This window comes from Microchirus variegatus (assembly GCF_963457635.1).
Source record: "Microchirus variegatus genome assembly, chromosome: 7".
NCBI classification, from domain to species: Eukaryota; Metazoa; Chordata; class Actinopteri; order Pleuronectiformes; family Soleidae; genus Microchirus; species Microchirus variegatus.
Genome location: NC_139808.1, coordinates 23,801,401 through 23,819,998, shown reverse-complemented (window position 1 = coordinate 23,819,998; position 18,598 = coordinate 23,801,401). Strand labels below are relative to the sequence as shown.

Genomic DNA, 18,598 nt, shown 5'->3' with positions numbered 1-18,598 from the left:
GGAGAATGACATAACAATCACTGTCCATTTACATTTTTATTTACATTTTTCACTTTGTAGTCTTTTTATTAGCATTATGCAATCACTCTGTTTTGTTGATTTTAATTATTTTTTATGATACTTTCTGAAATGTAATTATTCAACTACAGCTGGGCTTGAATGCTCTGAATAAACAGCCCAAAGTATCAAATATGAAAAAAAAACCTAGCAAATTTCAGCATTTCAGAAACTGTTCTTGAAAGCTTTTTTAGTTTTGTATACTTTGTTTTTTCCATCACTGGGTTGGCACTCACTGACATACCTTGCTGTTTTGAAGTAAAAGAAAATGAATCCCAGTCCTGCTCTGGTTGCAAAAGATGACGTTTTTACAACCTTATCAAGAAACCTTTAAATCAAGCTGAACAAAAGGGAGCCTGTCTGTGTCGACCCAGTTTATGTTGCTTGGTGGTGGTCTATATTCTGTTGCTGCTTTTTTTATGTTCATCACTCACTGCTGCATGTCGTAATCCATTTTATTTTCCTTTTGTGGTAGACAAGCATGACATTGAGCCACGCCACAGATGCATGTCCACTCAAAAGGCCCAACTGAGCACCGTCCCCTCTGCTTTCCGGCTCTCAACCAGCCTATCAGAGGGGGGTGGTGTCTACGGGGCATAGCTATTTCCTGCGCCCCCAAGTAGAACCTCACTGTGAAACTGGAGGTCTCTGATGGATCAGGGTAGTAGTGAACCGGTGAGTCCAGAGGAGCCAGACAATGGAGGCCGTACGGAGCTGGAGTACGGCAGGAGGGCGTCGGAGTCGGAGCATGGCTTGTCCAAAATCCCTCGTAATGCCCTGGAGAACATGGGAGCGTTGGGCCATGGTCTGAAGCAATTCTTCCAGCCACAGCGCCGACGCTCCTCCGTTTCCCCTCATGACTCCGCCTCATCCTGCACAGGCGCCCCTTCCTCCGAACCCACTGATGTAGGGTCAGAAGTAGGGGACGCTCCTGCATCCGCGGCCCTCCCAGTGGACTCTGACAACCCTGCCGCTTCCGCCCCTCCTGCAGCTCTGAGCCGTGTTCTGCAGCAGATCCGAAGTGCACCGCCAATGATGAAACGAGGCACCAGCCTGCAGAGCCGCCGCAGCAAGGCGGGGGGTGTCGGGGATCCCCCGCAGAAAGGTAGCCCCCAGATCCACAGGCGCAGTACCCACGAGGCCCTGCTGCAGGCTGGACGCCCACGCTCATCCTCGACGACGGACACTCCCAGCAGTCCAGCCTTAGTTGACATGCTGCTGACCTCTGGTTACCACTCCACTGAGGAGCCCGACAAGGTGAGTTTTTGAGTGCACCAACTGTGTTGCCCTAGCTGAGTAATCCATCGATTATCTACTGCTTTATCCCTTGTCGTGGGGGGGGGCTGTGCCTATCTCAGGCCCAGTTTATACTCCTGCGCAAAGTGCTCTGCGTCGGTTACAGAGACCCCTCTACGTTGCCGGAGAGCCTCTCCGTCGTGTCCGGCAGCTCAAAATCTTTTGAAGTGTCCGTCACTCCGTCAAGGGACGACGGAGACGGCAAGGCCTACAATTGGTCCTCAACCAGTCTTTGGGCGGCATCAGCGGGCATGCAGTGGGAGCCCTGATGATTAATATGAGGTAGCACAGGGCGTAGAAGTTCATCAAATTTGCCAGCAGACAATCGGAAGTACCTGAAGTGGGTTTCTTTGGCTTCGCCTGCCATCAGTCTCGGTACATTTAGTGGACGTACATACCACCTTAGGGACATATCTTTCACGTCTCCATTTTTGTTTGAAAAGTATAGATCGGGCAGGAAATTGCAGTGCGTATCCGGCACCACGATGAAGAAGTTTGAGGGCTTGAGGTATGGGCTGGAATATGTGCCACCAGAAACTGGATTTGAATCGCTAAACTTGAATAATTGCATTAAAAAACTGAATTTGAATCATTTATATTTGAAATTGAATTGCTAAACTTGAATAATTGCATTAAAAAACTGAATTTGAATCACATAATTTGAATTTGAATTGCTAAACTTGAATAATAGCATTAAAAAACTGAATTTGAATCATTTATATTTGAAATTGAATTGCTAAACTTGAATAATTGCATTAAAAAACTGAATTTGAATCACATAATTTGAATTTGAATTGCTAAACTTGAATAATAGCATTAAAAAACTGAATTTGAATCACATAATTTGAATTTGTATTGTTTAATTTGAATTATTGCATTGAAAAACTGAATCTGAATAGTATAATTAGAAAATGAATTATTCAAATTCAACACTCCATATCTCTTCGTATTCGGTTCTCAAAATTCAGATTCAAATTACTGCGACATGCATCCGGTTAGTTCAAGGATGAAGGAAGAGCAATCGAGCGCAGATACAGGATAATCGCTTTGGATTTCGCCAGAACACAGCAGCAGAGAAAACAAACCTGAAATAAATATTTTTCTGTGTCCCAGAACGCGGTTTTATGATCATTTGAGGCGAGAAATTAGTGATTTGGAATTCAAAAATGTGGTTTGTGTATTAAGATGTGATGTATTTATAGTTTGGCAGCGACTTTGTAGGAGGTGATCGGCTCCGCCTCAGCGGACGCTCGGTGTGTGCAGTGCCCGGCACAGAGCAGCCTTATCTCTGACTGCCCTGTTGAAACGATCCGCTGGCTCAGACGGCTCCGTCATTAGATATTTGGTGTGATCGATAGATTTGTTGTTGACGCGTTACTTTCTTTTCTAATGTAAACGTTTTGACCTGATAGTTTGAAAGTCTCTATAGTATGAATGTTTTATTTGTTTTAACCTTGAATGTCAGCTGAGATAGGCACAGCACCCCCGCGACGCTCCGGTGTAGGATAAGCGGTAGATAATGGATGGATGGATGGATGGATGTCAGCTGAGATTGGCACAGCACCCCCGCGACCCTTAATGAAGCTTAGCACAGCCACCCGCCATTCAAACAGTACAACATTGAAGTTACGCTGCTGTTCCAATTGAAGAGACGTGTTGTGGGATGTGCCTTAACACTAATGTGTAACCCAGACAGCTTTGGGACACGGCAAGTGCGTGAGTGAGTGCATGCGCGCGAGCTTGCTCGCCCGTGAGCGGAAGTTTTTACATGTGTGCCGGTGAATGAATAGTGACGCCGACCGGGGCAGATAGTGAGAGTGTTAAGTGTTACTGTGCAATCAGCTAATAAAGCCGAATTCTCTTCAGCAAAAACGGCCTGTCGTGTGTGCCATCAGGAGATAAAGCAGGAAAGGTTAACAGACGAATGAATTAATAATGTGTTCGTCTTGATTTCAAACTACAAGAGCTGCCACGAAGGCTTCATTAACCACTGGCTGTAGCTCTATCCTAGCGGTAAGTTTCACTTTACGTTAGTTTTTTGACTTGACTGGAGTTGTTTAGGTGCTACTGGTTAGCAGATGAGCGGCTGACAAACTCAGATCTATCCGGCTGCGGATTCAGCTAAGGTAACGTAAATGTAGGCTAACGTTAACTTAGCAATGAGAGATGAGATGAGAGTTTGTCAGCCTCTCATCTGCTAACCAGTAGCACATAAACAAACCCAGTCAAGTAAACAAACTAACGTAAAGTGAAACTTACCGGTAGGATAGAGCTACAGTCAGTGGTTAAGGAGGCCGTTCGTGGCAGCTGTTAACAACGTCAAGCCAGCAGATCCTGTATCTGCGCTCGATTGCTCTTCCTTCATCCTTGAACTAACCGGATGTATGTCGCAGTAATTTGAATCTGAATTTTGAGAACTGAATCTGAATTGTGAGAACCGAATACGAAGAGATATGAAGTGTTGAATTTGAATAATTCAATTTCAAATTATACTATTCAGATTCAGTTTTTCAATGCAATAATTCAAATTAAACAATACAAATTCAAATTATGTGATTCAAATTCAGTTTTTTAATGCTATTATTCAAGTTTAGCAATTCATATTCAAATTATGTGATTCAAATTCAGTTTTTTTACCCTTAAACGTGCCTTTAAAAAAATCACGTTAACACACCCAGAGCACCAAATGGTGTGCATGAAAGTACACGGCTATAAAAATAGTATACATCTGTATTTTTGCCTTTTTTTTTTTTTAGGTTTTAGACCAACATCTCCTCTTTCCATCCATATCAAATATTAATATATATTTTTTATTTTTAACCCTTAAATTTCCAGGTTTATTCATGATGCACTTTGATTTTATGATCTAAAAAACACAAAAAATGAATTATTTTCAATATACTTCATGGAAACTGGAATTTTTTTGTTTCGATTATTGCAGCCTGGTATATGTGAAAGATTAGCAGAAACATTTTTTTTTTGCATTATTATTTTTTTTGTAATGTCAGATGGCCTAAAACACTCACGTTAACACACCTAGCACACCAAATGGTGCTCATAAAGTACACAGCTATAAAAATAGTATACATCTGTATTTTTGCCTTTTTTTTTTTTTTAGATTTTAGACCAACATCTCTTCTTTCCATTCATATCAAATATTAATATATATTTTTTATTTTTAACCCTCAAATTGCCAGATTTAGTCATGATGCACCTTATTTTAAGATCTAAAAAACACAAAAAATTAATTATTTTCAATAAAATTCATGCAAACTGGATTTTTTTTGTTTGGATAATTGCAGCCTGGTATATGTGAAAGATTAGCAGAAAAAAAAAAAAATGTTCATTCTTTTTTTTTCTGTTATGTCAGATTGTCTCATAAAATCACGTTAACACACCCAGAGCACCAAATGGTGCTCATAAAGTACACAGCTGTAAAATAAATTATACATTTATATTTTGGATTTTTTTTTTAGGTTTTAGACCAACATCTGTTCTTTCCATGCATATCAAATATTAATATATTTTTTATATTTTTAACCCTTAAATTGCCAGGTTTAGTCATGATGCACCTCATTTTATGATCTAAAAAAGACAAAAAATTAAATATTTTCAATATAATTCATGCAAACTGGATTTTTTTGTTTGGATTATTGCAGCCTGGTATATGTGAAGGATTAGCAGAAACTTTTTTTTTTTTGCATTATTATTTTTTTTGTAATGTCAGATGGCCTAAAACACTCACGTTAACACACCTAGCACACCAAAGGTGCTCATAAAGTACACAGCTATAAAAATAGTATACATCTGTATTTTTGCCTTTTTTTTTTTTTAGATTTTAGACCAACATCTCTTCTTTCCATTCATATCAAATATTAATATATATTTTTTATTTTTAACCAAATTGACAGATTTAGTCATGATGCACCTTATTTTAAGATCTAAAAAACACAAAAAATTAATTATTTTCAATAAAATTCATGCGAACTGGAATTTTTTTGTTTGGATAATTGCAGCCTGGTATATGTGAAAGATTAGCAGAAAAACAAAAAAATGTTCATTCTTTTTTTTTCTGTTATGTCAGATTGTCTCATAAAATCATGTTAACACACCCAGAGCACCAAATGGTGCTCATAAAGTACACAGCTATAAAAAAAATTATACGTTTATATTTTGGATTTTTTTTTTTAGGTTTTAGACCAACATCTGTTCTTTCCATGCATATCAAATATTAATATATTTTTTATGTTTTTAACCCTTAAATTGCCAGGTTTAGTCATGATGCACCTCATTTTATGATCTAAAAAAGACAAAAAATTAAATATTTTCAATATAATTCATGCAAACTGGATTTTTTTTGTTTGGATTATTGCAGCCTGGTATATGTGAAAGATTAGCAGAAAAATAAAAAATGTTGCATTATTATTTTCTTTGTAATGTCAGATTGTCTCATAAAATCACGTTAACACACCCAGAGCACCAAATGGTGCTCATAAAGTACACAGCTATAACAAATGCGTACATTTGTATTTTTTTTTAGGTTTTAGACCAACATCTGTTCTTTCTATACATATCAAATATTAATATATTTTTTATATTTTTTACCCTTAAATTGCCAGGTTTAGTCATGATGCACCTAATTTTATGATCTAAAAAAGACAAAAAATTAAATATTTTCAATATAATTCATGCAAACTGGATTTTTTTTGTTTGGATTATTGCAGCCTGGTATATGTGAAAGATTAGCAGAAAAATAAAAAAATTTGCATTATTATTTTCTTTGTAATGTCAGATTGTCTCATAAAATCACGTTAACACACCCAGAGCACCAAATGGTGCTCATAAAGTACACAGCTATAACAAATGCATACATTTGTATTTTTTATTTTTTATTTTGGTTTTAGACCAACATCTGTTCTTTCTATACATATCAAATATTAATATATTTTTTATATTTTTTACCCTTAAATTGCCAGGTTTAGTCATGATGCACCTAATTTTATGAAAAAAAAGACAAAAAATTAAATATTTTCAATATAATTCATGCAAACTGGATTTCTTTTCTTTGGGATTATTGCAGCCTAGTATATGTGAAAGATTAGCAGAAAAAAAATTGCATTATTATTATTTTATAATGTTAGATTTCATAAAATATTCAGTTAACACACCTATAGCACCAACGTGTGCTCATACAAATACTAGCTATACAAATTGTGTACATATGTATTTTTGTTTTTTTATTTTCTTATTTCTTAGACCAACATTAGACCTCATTATAGATACCAAATAAAATAAAAAAAAAATGTTTTTTTTGTGCTGTAATGAAGAACTTCCACTCTTGGTATCCTCTCCTTTGCAGAGGTTATAATCAGAATGATCTGGGGCTTCTGGGCCTCTTTTTTTTTCCCATTGCTGATCTCCGGCTCCCGGTGTTTGTTGCTGAGCAGGAGGACATTTTTGTCCTGCTTCGGAGTGTAGGACAGCAGGGTGTGAGTAAATGAAGAGATGGAGGAGCCTCGGGAGCTGAGGGGGAAGCTCTGGTCAGTTTTTACACATTGTGCCAAAGATGGTGATCTTTCTTCGCAGCAGCTCCTCTGCCAGCCCAAATGAGGAAAATAAATGATCAATAGTCACAGTCACCCTCCCAGCCCCTCCGTCATGTCCAACACGACCCTCTCTGTCCTTGGTTTTGTTTCTGCAGCGCACCAGCTGCCCAATAGACGCCAACAGAAGGAGTCCAAACTAAGCCCGCACGGTGGTGGTTATCGAGGTCCTTCCACTCGGGCACTGTCCTTCTCCCATGCAGTTTGGTTCATTCCATGATAAGTTTTGTGATCTCCGTGGTGAAAAATAAATAAAAAGTGTCAATCAGCTCACTAACAATGGCCACGGCATAGCGGGGAGGTTCTGGAGTTAGTCCTGAGTCTGGAGGCTTGAACTGGAGCATCAGGGTGTTTGTGGGTGCCCAGATCGCTCTGTTTTTGGATTTCCATAAAAGGTCCGCTAGTGTCACCTCTTCCCCAAAGTCAGAAGAGTCAGTGGAGTTGGTGGGACACGGGAAAGCCCCCGGGAAGTACTCTTCATCGGCTGTGTCAGTGTCCAAAGCTGATGGAACGCATTGCGCTCCGTGCGCTCGTCTTCAATGACCATGTTTAGCGCCTCCGTGGTGACGCTGTGATGCTTCATTGTGTGTGGTTTGACATGCAAAGTCCAGCTATGCTTAGCTCTGCACAGACACCTCATCACCTGTATACCTGTGATCATTGCAGCGCGGCGCACAGGTGCACAGATCGGGGTTTGTTTTGGCTCTAATTTTTGCTGTACATTTCATGTGCTGGGAAATCGCCTGCATTATGGATATTTCAAAAGCTGTGGGGACCCCACAATTTAGATGTCGGGGTGCTTTGGAGACTGTACTTTGAAGTTTTGGTGCTTTGAAAGTTTGAAAATAAAAATTTACATGAAAGGAGGGCATGGAAAAGGTGCCACTTGAAAGCCACCTGCACTTTTACGCATTGTGTCACACTGTAAATGCACTGTGCACGTTAAAGGCATGTGCACACGCGCACACTCAAATGCACACATGCCCACACACATGTACTCACACACCCACACAAAATTTCTGCCTCAGACCTTATGTGGAGAGAGGGGGGGGTGGGGTTTAGTGGGAGTGCCCTCGATCAGAAAAGCAGTTTTTTTCTCCATGTGCCAAAAAAAGAAAAATGACGTTATCTTGATGGAAATGTGTCAGAGCACACATTTAAAGCCTTTTGCTTCAAATGATGTGAAAAAATTAGATGATTCATGTTTTTTACTTTACATTTGAGCAGGATCAAAAATAGTGATTTGAATGGTTTTCAATGAGCACACTTTGGTGCAAAGGTGTGTTAACGTGAGCAAATTCGTCACAGTTGTTTAGAATGGACTAAAAAAAAAATTCACATGAACATTTTTTTATGCACCCAAAAATACACAACCTAGCAAATTTTGAACAATATGCATGAAAAAATTAAAAAGATATGCTAAAAAGAAAAAGTCAAAAACACAAAAAGATGTCTATGTGTGTTTAAGGGTTAATGCAATTATTCAAGTTTAGCAATTCAATTTCAAATATAAATTATTCAAATTCAGTTTTTTAATGCAATTATTCAAGTTTAGCGATTCAATTCAAATATAAACTATTCAAATTCAGTTTCTGGTGGCACATATTTCAGCCCATATTGAGGGCTCTCCGTAGTTACGCAGTTGGATAACGCATTACGCAGTTGTAGAAGTATAATGTGGCCTTCAGCTGACATAGGGCCGGGAGAACGTGCAAACTCCATGCAACTGGGCCTCGAGCCCGGGTCTTCTTGCTGTAAAGGCAAGAGTGCGAACCACGTGAATGTATTTCACTGAGGTCAGAGGTCAGAATATAGGAATTATTTCACTGAATTCAGCCATTCAATGATTAAAATAGCACTGTTGGTTTTGGGGTCATTTAACTAACTATAAAAGGAAAAGACGATGCACCAACAAGGAAATAAATCCATTTGTAAGTTGTTGGCTTTGTGGCAGTAAAAATAAAAGCTAAAGCTGACTTATGATCTAATAGTTGTGCCTGGAATGTCAGTAAGTAAATGAACCAAGTGAAGCATGTTTTAAAAGGCTGTTAGCTGTGGTTTGGATGTGCTAGGATGAACCGATGAATGGGGAGATGAGCTGTCAGTGGTGGAAGGTCAGAGCTTTACCATTGAGTAGTTGTCACTATGTGCTTTAAGCCTTTCTAAATTTAGCCTTCTCTGTCTGAGTGCACTTTGGGTCAGATAAGGCTTACAGGGAGAAACAAACTCAACCTTTTGTCTTCGTTTTCTTTTGTGATACTAAATGTTTATAGAAGTTTGTGAGCGATATCTTAAGGGTTCAAACCAGTGAAATTATAGCATTTTTTCCCAAAGAATATCTGAAATGACATGAAAGAAGAGCGCAGACATTGCACCATCCTGCTAATCTTGTAAAAACATTTCAACCCATCACTTGTAATTTGCAGTTCTCAGCTGAGGTCCATTTTTGCACGGCTGATACAAAGGAAGAAACAGGAAAGTCTTTAACTGTCTATTAGGTGCTTTTTATTAGACCTGTCCCTTTAAGTAAAACGTGGCAATGACACTGTTGTAAACAATCAAAAAGAAAATTCAAGCTTTAATTAGCACACAGCTCTGAAAAGTAGACTAACCAGATCACAAGCTACAGTTTGGTGCAGCTACCCTTTCACCAAATTAGCATGTATTCCTAGTTTGGATATATTGACATCTTCATTACAACTATATTGTAGTTAACTTTTTAGATTGGGCCTTGTTTTTTTTGTCTTTTTCTTGTGAATTAACCAAATGTCTTTTCTCTCAGAACTAAGTCAGTCTATGTTTACATCTACGTCTCTTGGAACTGGATGACTGCACATTAAAAGGGAACCTTTTCTTCAGCTGCACACCTGCTACCTTGAAATTGTAGTGACATAAAACTATTTTATGTGTCACCGTCTTGAAAATTAACTTTTAACTTTAAGAAAAGAAGAAAGAAATACAATCTGATTGTAATTTTTATTAAAAAGAACTATAATGGGGACATATTATGCAACTTTTTAATCATTTTATTACTTATATTTGGGACTCTGGAGGCCTTATTAGTCGGCAAAGTGTGAAAAAAGATGACTCACTCATGTTTTTGTGGTCCACCTCAGTCTAAGTACAGGTGACGAAACGCGATGTTGACTTCCGCACGCAATCTGACATCAGACTGATAAATTCCCGAAAGTGTTTTCTCGCGGAGCTCCACTTTGTCCCTAAAAAACACGAGAGTGCAGGCGAGGGCACTAGTGTCCTGAAGAGCGGAAATCTGCAAAGTGTTCTATTCTTGGTTTCACAGTGCAGCACAGAGTTCTACATAAACTTCCAGCCTCAGAGGATTTACGTGTCCAGTGGATACATTTTATATATGACGGCTTTTCCAAATGCTAACTGCTGTTAGCTGCCATTAGCCTCAGTAACGCTGACGTAGTTTCCTGTGTCTCATTTGCATTTAAAGAGACAGGCACTCAAAAGCGAGCGTTCTGAACAGGGCTGTTTTGGCAGAGTGATTGAACTGCTGTGGTGCTTCATCCTCAAGGTATTTTGACCAAAGCATGTCACAGACATGTTCATTAGGACACCAGGGAACTAGCTTAACTTGGAGAAAAAGGGTATGTCTCCTTTAATACTGGAAGGGAATGATTTCCAGATTGGAAAGCAATGATACATTTTTAATGATTGTTTAATATATGTATGCAATTATTCACTTTTCTTCCATTTGCTTAATGAAACAGCTGGAACGTTACGATGGATCAGGCCCCGCAGTTTCACCCAACGCCCTCCCCTACAGCGTAGACGGCTATGATGTAGTTGATAACACCCCAGACCCCCAGCGAACTAAACAGGCCATTGCCCAACTGCAACAGAAGATCCTGAAGCTCACGGAACAAATCAAGATCGAACAAACCGCGCGTGACGACAACGTGGCCGAATACCTGAAACTGGCCAACAACGCGGACAAACAGCAGAGTGCGCGCATCAAACAGGTGTTTGAGAAGAAGAACCAAAAGTCGGCGCAGACGATCCAGCAGCTGCAGCGCAAGCTGGAGCACTACCACCGGAAGCTCCGCGAGGTGGAACACAACGGCATCCCCCGGCAGCCCAAAGATGTTTTCCGAGACATGCACCAGGGGCTGAAAGATGTTGGAGCTAAGGTGTGTGCGTGTGTTTTCCACTGATGCCTCCAAAGTCCATTATTTGAGTATTACTGAAAATAAATGATGTCGTCTTACTGATAAAAGTAAATCTAATATTCTTAAATGAATGGAAATATCTGCTGTGACCAAAATGTCTGTAATTGTACTTTTTAGAAGTACTAGAACATTTTATTTATTTCATTTTAGGGACATTTGCACATTAATGAACACATTGTGTAAACATGCCAGATTATAGCCAGTGGCTAATCTGTTGTCGCCTGGCAGGCTAATGATACAGAACAAATCACATCATGTCCTCACATTGGGACACAGTTATGTGATTAACAGCAGACGTTCCTTGCATTTATAGACACATCATTGTAGTATCGTGTACATTTCTCTTCTCCAGTACAGTATGTGCGTTGTGTTCAAAAGTTAGAGGTTTGTTTTCTATTTGACTCGAGAAGCGGTGCGTCGTCAGCTGTACGCTGATGGCACATTGGGGGTAGTCGCTGCCTTTAAACCAGATGTCTTAGGGGGCTTTCACACCTACGGCATTTGGTGCGCACCAAACGTGTTTGGTCCCTTGGTTCGGTTCGTTTGCGTTGGTGTGAATGTAATCTCGGTACTTTGGTGCCCACCAAATTAAAGGTGCCATATGTAAGAATGTGGCCAAAAATGGTTACTACATTCAAATTCAAAATACCGAGGTCTTTTAGGTTCCGTTTTCTGACGTAACTGGCAACCCGTGGTTGCTCGGCAGCGGATGACTCTACTGACTGCAGTGATTGGTAGACGGCGGTAGGTGGCGCCACATGCCAAAACATGATTTCAAAACATAAACATGATTTGCAGTCTGCAAAATGTTTTTTTTAATGCAAATATTTTGGCTGTACTGTTGTTGTTGGTGAGTTCAGTTTGTTATATTATATTAGGAGGATTTTACGGCCAGTTACTTTAGATTTATTACATAATGCACCTCTAAGCGATCCAAGACCTGCCTGAAGGAGTTGTCTCGGACCGCTGCCCTACTTTGGTACGGTTCCTCTGGTGTGAAAGCAACCAAGCTAAATGGGACGAAACAGTATAGTTTAATGTATGAAATTGGTGCGTTTTTCTGAAAATTAGTCTGGTCCCGGTGCCGATGGTTTTTGCGGTCTATTTTGGTTCTTTTAGAACTATGCATATGTGAAAGCAAACTGTACGGATGTCCATTTGCTACATTGTAACATTTTTCTGACTGGTGCAGACCAAAGCAATCCAACCGTAGATCTAAAAGCGCCCTTAAACTGTCTTGACATGTTCTCGTTGATACCAGGTGACCGGCGGCTTGTCCAGCTTCTCGCAGGCCACTCACTCTGCAGCAGGAGCCGTGGTGTCCAAGCCAAGAGAAATTGCTTCCCTCATCCGTAACAAGTTTGGCAGCGCTGATAACATCGCAGGCCTGAAGGACTCTCTGGACGAGACCCAGGGAGATGAAGGTGTCGGTCCCGGGACAGCGAGGCCCCTCGGTACAGGACAGCTGCAGTCCAGTCCAAAGTACGGCAGTGACGATGAGTGTTCCAGTGCCACGTCCGGCTCGGCGGGAGCCAATAGCACTGCCGGAGCTCCTGGAGGTCCCCCCAGCTCCAAAGGTAATACCCTCGATCTGACCCAGGCTACGGGGTTTGACGCTATTCTCCATGAGATTCAAGACCTCCGGGACAACCAGCGTCGCCTCGAGGAGTCCTTTGAAACCTTAAAAGTCCACTATCAGCGGGACTACACGATGATCATGGAGGCCCTGCAAGAGGAACGATACAGGTAGCATAAAATATTACATATACGTCAAGAAGAGCTGCAACTAACGATTATTTTCTTGATTAATCGATGAATCGTTTGGTCCCTGCAATGTCAGAAAATGTTAAAAAACGTTGATCAGTGTTTGTCAGTCCTGGAAATGACGATGTTCTCTAAGGTCTTGTTTTGTCGACAAACCAAAATTATTTAGTTTGAATGATTTCTTTGTTTTATGGAGCAAAGAAACAAAGAAAATATTCAAATTTAAGAAGCTAAAACAATCAGAAATCATGTTTTAATCATGAAAAATGGCTCGTTTATGGCTCGTACTGTTTGTAATCTGCCGTTTCCACTGTTCTTCAGGTGTGAACGCTTAGAAGAACAACTGAACGACTTGACAGAACTGCACCAGAATGAAATTCTCAACTTGAAACAGGAACTAGCCAGCATGGAGGAGAAGATTGCTTATCAGTCTTATGAAAGAGCACGGGACATTCAGGTAGGCTTCATTAAAGTACACACAATTAATTTTTTTCCATCAGAACCAGATTTCACTGATAGTTCTGCATCTGACCTGCAGGAGGCACTGGAAGCATGTCAGACCCGAATTTCCAAGATGGAGCTGCAGCAGCAGCAGCAGCAGGTGGTGCAGCTGGAGGGTTTGGAGAACGCCACGGCGCGGACTCTTCTCGGGAAGCTAATCAACGTGCTGCTGGCGGTGATGGCCGTCCTCCTGGTGTTTGTGTCCACGGTGGCCAACTGTGTCGTCCCGCTAATGAAAACGCGGAGCCGCACGCTTTCTACGCTGCTCCTCGTCGTCTTTCTCGCCTTCCTCTGGAGGCACTGGGAGGCCATTTCCGAGTATCTGCATCACTTTCTCCTGAACTCCAGATGACCTGTTTTGTACAGTTTTATTATTTTACGGTGAAAGGACAGAGGGGGTTTTCGACAGTCCTTCCTTTTCCTCTCCTGCTTATTCTCAAAAACACAGAGTTTTGTCACTTTATCACTTTTTCAGAAGAGTAAACCAGAGAAAAGGGGAGGGATATGCGCTGTGGACTCACTGGATGGGGGTGACCGGGGAATCGTTGAAGGAGGGTCTGAGAGAACTGCACACTTGATTTCTCTCTTTGAGTGAATTTGTTTACACGTGGAAAACGTTGCATTGTTTTCCCCACAGAAGAAAATATGTTTTATTACGTTTGAGCTGATTCAAGTGGTATTGATTTTGATGTCACTGCTATTTTTAAATACAGCTGATCGATAGCTTTTTAATTTTCCTTCAACTGTAACGAGATGTTCTGCTAATTTTAATTATCCACATTCTCTTTTTGTAAGTCCACTCTCTCTCTTGGTCTGTTTCTTTCCCCTCTTCATTCAGCCTTCAGTCAGATTTTTTGCTTGTGTGTGACCGACTCTGAAGAACGGAGTGCTTGCACATCGACTCCACCTTGCTCTGGACTCGGACTCGTCACTGGATCGAAATGGTCGCGAGCTCTTAACTCGATTCTCTCGGGATGTGTGAAGTCAAAAAACACTGGATCTGCCACCAACTGGGATGTACTGTATATCACTGTCCATAACGTGAAGTTTGTGTCCTCGGCTGTTTCCGCTGCAGAGAAAAATAACCTATGAATTGAATTAACATACTTGAAGAGCAGTCAAAATGCTCAAAGACTCAGTGCTTCCGTACTGTTTCCGTTAGTGACAATGAAATAGTAATACTTTTTAGTTGATTTTTTTATTTTTTAAAAACAAAATAAATTTGCTGTTTTAAAAGGTGAGTTTGTACTGAAGGAGTGTTTTTCTACATATGTATGTATGTATATATGTTTATATTTATATATATATATATAAATATAATATATGTATATATATGTATATGTATGTATATGTGTATTTATACGTATATACGTTTATATATACAGTATGTAGGTTATATATGTGTATATATATGTATATACGTGTATATATTATTTACATACATACGTATATATATACACATATATATACATACACGTATATATATACATACACGTATATATACACGTATATATATACACGTATATATATACACATACACGTATATATACACGTACACATATACATACACGTATATATACACGTATATATACATACACGTATATATACACACGTATATATACACGTATATATACACACGTATATATACACACGTATATATACATACGTGTATATATACACACGTATATATACACACGTATATATACACACGTATATATACACACGTATATATACACACGTATATACATACGTATATATACATACGTGTATATAAACATACGTGTATATATACATACGTGTATATATACATACGTGTATATACACACGTATATATACACACACGTATATATACACACGTATATATATATATATACACACATATACATACACGTATATACATACGTATATATACACATACGTGTATATATACATACGTGTATATATACATGTGTATATATACGTACGTGTATATACACGTACGTACGTGTATATACACGTACGTACGTGTATATACATATGTATATACACGTATATATATACACACATTTGTTTGCAACATGCCCTCAGACAAAGGCGTTGGCCTCAGAAGAACGAGGACAGAGCAGCTGAGGACCAGATCCATCCTGCACGGTTCCCCCATCACATGACACCCAAGCTTCAGGCGTTGATGCTCGACTCCATAAAAGCTGTGAGTTTTGGGGAAAGTGGAGAACTCTCTGGGTTAAAACAGGGTTTGTTGGAAAGGACGTTGAATATTTGAACGTTAAAGGAGCTCGATAACAAAAAGAGCCAAACCAGAATGAAATGATCATCTCAAGGGGGTTCTGCTGCAGTAAATATCCCACAACTTTCTCCAGATATGAATGTTTTTTATTAACATTCAGATTTAATCTTAAGGTTTTAAAAACATGGGTAGCTGTAAAGTCACGATCCAAGTCCGAAAGATCATAATTTGTAACCCATACTAGGTTTAGTATGTCAAGCATTTCACGCGCTGTGTATTATAATGTAATGCAGAACTTGGAAAACTGCAATTATTGGTTTGACCTGTGGAAGGCGCTGTTCTGCATACAGACCACATGCAAACTCTGTAGCAGCATAACTGCATCAATGCCACTGCCTGAAAAATTTAAAACCTAATGTTTTACTTGCGTTAATCCACCTTTTACACTTACTTTTAAACAAAAAATGCAAATGCACATAATTGCCATTTTCATATTTGCAAATTCACTATATTTGTAATAGAATCTATATATGACATGTAGCAGCTGACCAGTTGAATTAAAAAAAAAAAAAAAAAATCCTCAGGAAATCCAAAAGATAAGATTTTATTGAGAAAAATAAAAATAGTTAAGAGCGATACGTTTATTCTGTTGTCTTCTCTGCGGTCCTCTTCCCTCGTTTCCCAGTTGCTTTAGCAGCAGGAGCTTCAGGAGCCTCAGCTTCAGCATCTGCTTTAGTGGTCTTCGATGCCTTCCCCGCCTTCGTGTCCTTGGTCGCCTTCGCCCCCTTCTTTTTGGGGGCATCCGACGCCTCCTCGTCGTCCTCTTTTGCTGAAGCCTTTTTAGCTTTGGGCTTCTTCGCCGGGGCAACCTTTGTGGGTGGAGCTTCTTCAGCTTTCTTCAATTTCTTGGGCGGCTTCGGGTCCTTAAATGAATATAAAGGATTAATTGGTAGGATGTTCAGTGCATGTCAACATCTTTATTCCTCTGCGCTTCGCCAACACTATTGCAAGTAAAAATGTGTTTTATCCCATTTGTCTACAACCCACAACTTTAAATTCTAGTGTACAAGAATCGGTGACAAGACGACATTGAAACGTGCAAGCTCTGGCTTATTTGTCCAACCGGGCTACTGTAGAAAACAAATTGTTGGTCTCTGTGAAGCAACGCCCTATAAAAGTCCATATAAAAGACATTCTACGTCTATGGTAACCAAAAAGGTTCAATTTTAATTATGCACATACTTATGGCTTGTATATTGTGTTACATACTGGCTCTTTAAGTGGCATTTTATTTTTGTATTCTCTTGTATTTCTAACAAACATTGTCTCACCTCCTGGGAATTGGCACTGGCCTTTGTTGCACCTTAAAATTTAGATGGTTAAAATGTGATTAGTATACATTTTACCAGTGTTCTACATAATACAAAGTATCATCCCTGTGATAGAAGTGATACTTTAATCTAAATCGTGACCTTACCTGACTTTGGGGGCTTCTTGTCTGCATTCTTTGCCGCTTTTGGAGCCTTTTGCGCATTCGGATCCTTGTTCTCACCTTTTGGTTTTGGCTCCTTGGTGTTTGGTGGAAGCTTAAGACAGAACAAGACAAAGTGGTCTGTTAACCAACTTACGTATCCCGCTTCAGTGAAGCTGTGTGAACCTTGGAAATCTTACCCTGAATTTCCCTATGGCGCCTGTGGTGACGTTGGAGTTGGCGGGGCGCACCAGGGTGCCGTTCTCGATTCCCTTTTTCAGAGCTCTGCGGACCAAGTGCCTCAGCCTCACCAGATCCACAGAGGGGTATTTTTCTTTGATGTAGCTCTGAATCGCTTGGGACGAAACGCCTTTGCGCGAGTCCAGCTCTTTGAGCGCCTCTCTCACCATAATGGATGTGGACGGGTGAGTTGCAATTTTACGCAGCGCTGCAGCATCTGGAGCAAAAAAAAAGACAACGCGGTTGTATTATTTGGAAGAATCACGAATAAAAAAAAAGTTTTGGAAACACCTGTAAAGTATTAGATAAAGCACTTAAATCTGGATGCGTTTACGCACAGGCCTGGTTTCACTGCTTTCACCCCCTCCTCACCTTTCTCATCCACCAGAGCTTCGCTGGAGGACGGCGCGTCCTCATCAGGAGTCTTCACTACCGCTGTCTTTTTAGGAGGCATCGCGGATAATTCTGGGTGATTCAATTTAAAAGAAAAACACAATCAGCAGCTTCTCCAGATGTTTTAAAAAATAACACAATGACACCCGTTTCTCGCGCAGCCTCTGTTTTTATGCCGTTGCTTCCGGTACAACGTGACCAGGTGGATCACTCAGCGCCAGGTGAGACGCGTTAGTGGCTGTTAATTGCAGTGGTCACATGACTCACTGTGCTCCTCACAAACACCTCCACAGAAGAGGTTTCAGTCCAGTTTACATTAAACTCATTCAACACAAACACTCTGAAGACATGATTGAAAGTGAGTGGTTTGGTAAAACACGCCAGTATCACACAAATAAGAGTTTTCAGTGGTTATGGTGACCAGACAACACTGTAAAAATTAAAAAAAAGTTGAGAAAACTCAACATTTCGAGTTTTCTTTAAAAAAAAGTTCAATCAACTAATATTAGTTTGAGAGAGTTGTACAAGTTTTAGACAAACTTATAAGTTAGAGTTGTGCCAACTCAAAATTCTCTTTTCAAACAGTTTGGCTAACTAATTTGTTCAGATAATGTCAAACATTTATTTAAAAAAATCAAATTTTGAATTTTGAGTTTGCACAACTGTAACTTACAAGTTTGTCTAACAAAATAATATTAGTTGATGGAATAAAAAAACTCAAGATCTTTTGTTGGGCTGTAAACTTGATTGCATCAAGTTGCCTTGAAATTTTGCGTTTTCTTTTTTACAGTGTAATAACAGCTACTATAGTACTGAGTTACTGGAAATCAGCCAAACCTCCAGATGTGACAGA

At 39.8% G+C, this 18,598-nt stretch overlaps 2 protein-coding genes across 4 annotated transcripts; one reads left to right on the top strand and one right to left on the bottom strand.

The window, feature by feature from the left end:
* Window positions 1–708: 708 nt before the first annotated feature.
* tmcc1b (transmembrane and coiled-coil domain family 1b) lies at window positions 709–13,827 on the top strand (the record flags this gene model as incomplete). 3 transcript variants are annotated; one of them, XM_083892816.1, is made up of 6 exons in its annotated part: window positions 709–1,314; window positions 9,029–9,070; window positions 10,694–11,113; window positions 12,414–12,898; window positions 13,238–13,373; window positions 13,455–13,827. In XM_083892816.1, the coding sequence occupies 6 exons, from the start codon at window positions 709–711 to the stop codon at window positions 13,767–13,769; spliced, it is 2,004 nt and encodes a 667-aa protein (XP_083748942.1). In that variant the 3' UTR covers window positions 13,770–13,827. The 3 variants fall into 3 exon arrangements, with proteins under 3 accessions (XP_083748942.1, XP_083748944.1, XP_083748943.1); XM_083892818.1 differs by lacking the exon at window positions 9,029–9,070 and having other exon boundaries at window positions 10,697–11,113; XM_083892817.1 differs by lacking the exon at window positions 9,029–9,070.
* Window positions 13,828–16,282: 2,455 nt separating this feature from the next.
* Window positions 16,283–17,522, bottom strand: h1m (linker histone H1M; the record flags this gene model as incomplete). Its single annotated transcript, XM_083891976.1, has 4 exons — window positions 16,283–16,564; window positions 16,973–17,004; window positions 17,119–17,227; window positions 17,313–17,522. The coding sequence occupies 4 exons, from the start codon at window positions 17,520–17,522 to the stop codon at window positions 16,283–16,285; spliced, it is 633 nt and encodes a 210-aa protein (XP_083748102.1).
* Between the last annotated feature and the right edge of the window lie 1,076 nt (window positions 17,523–18,598).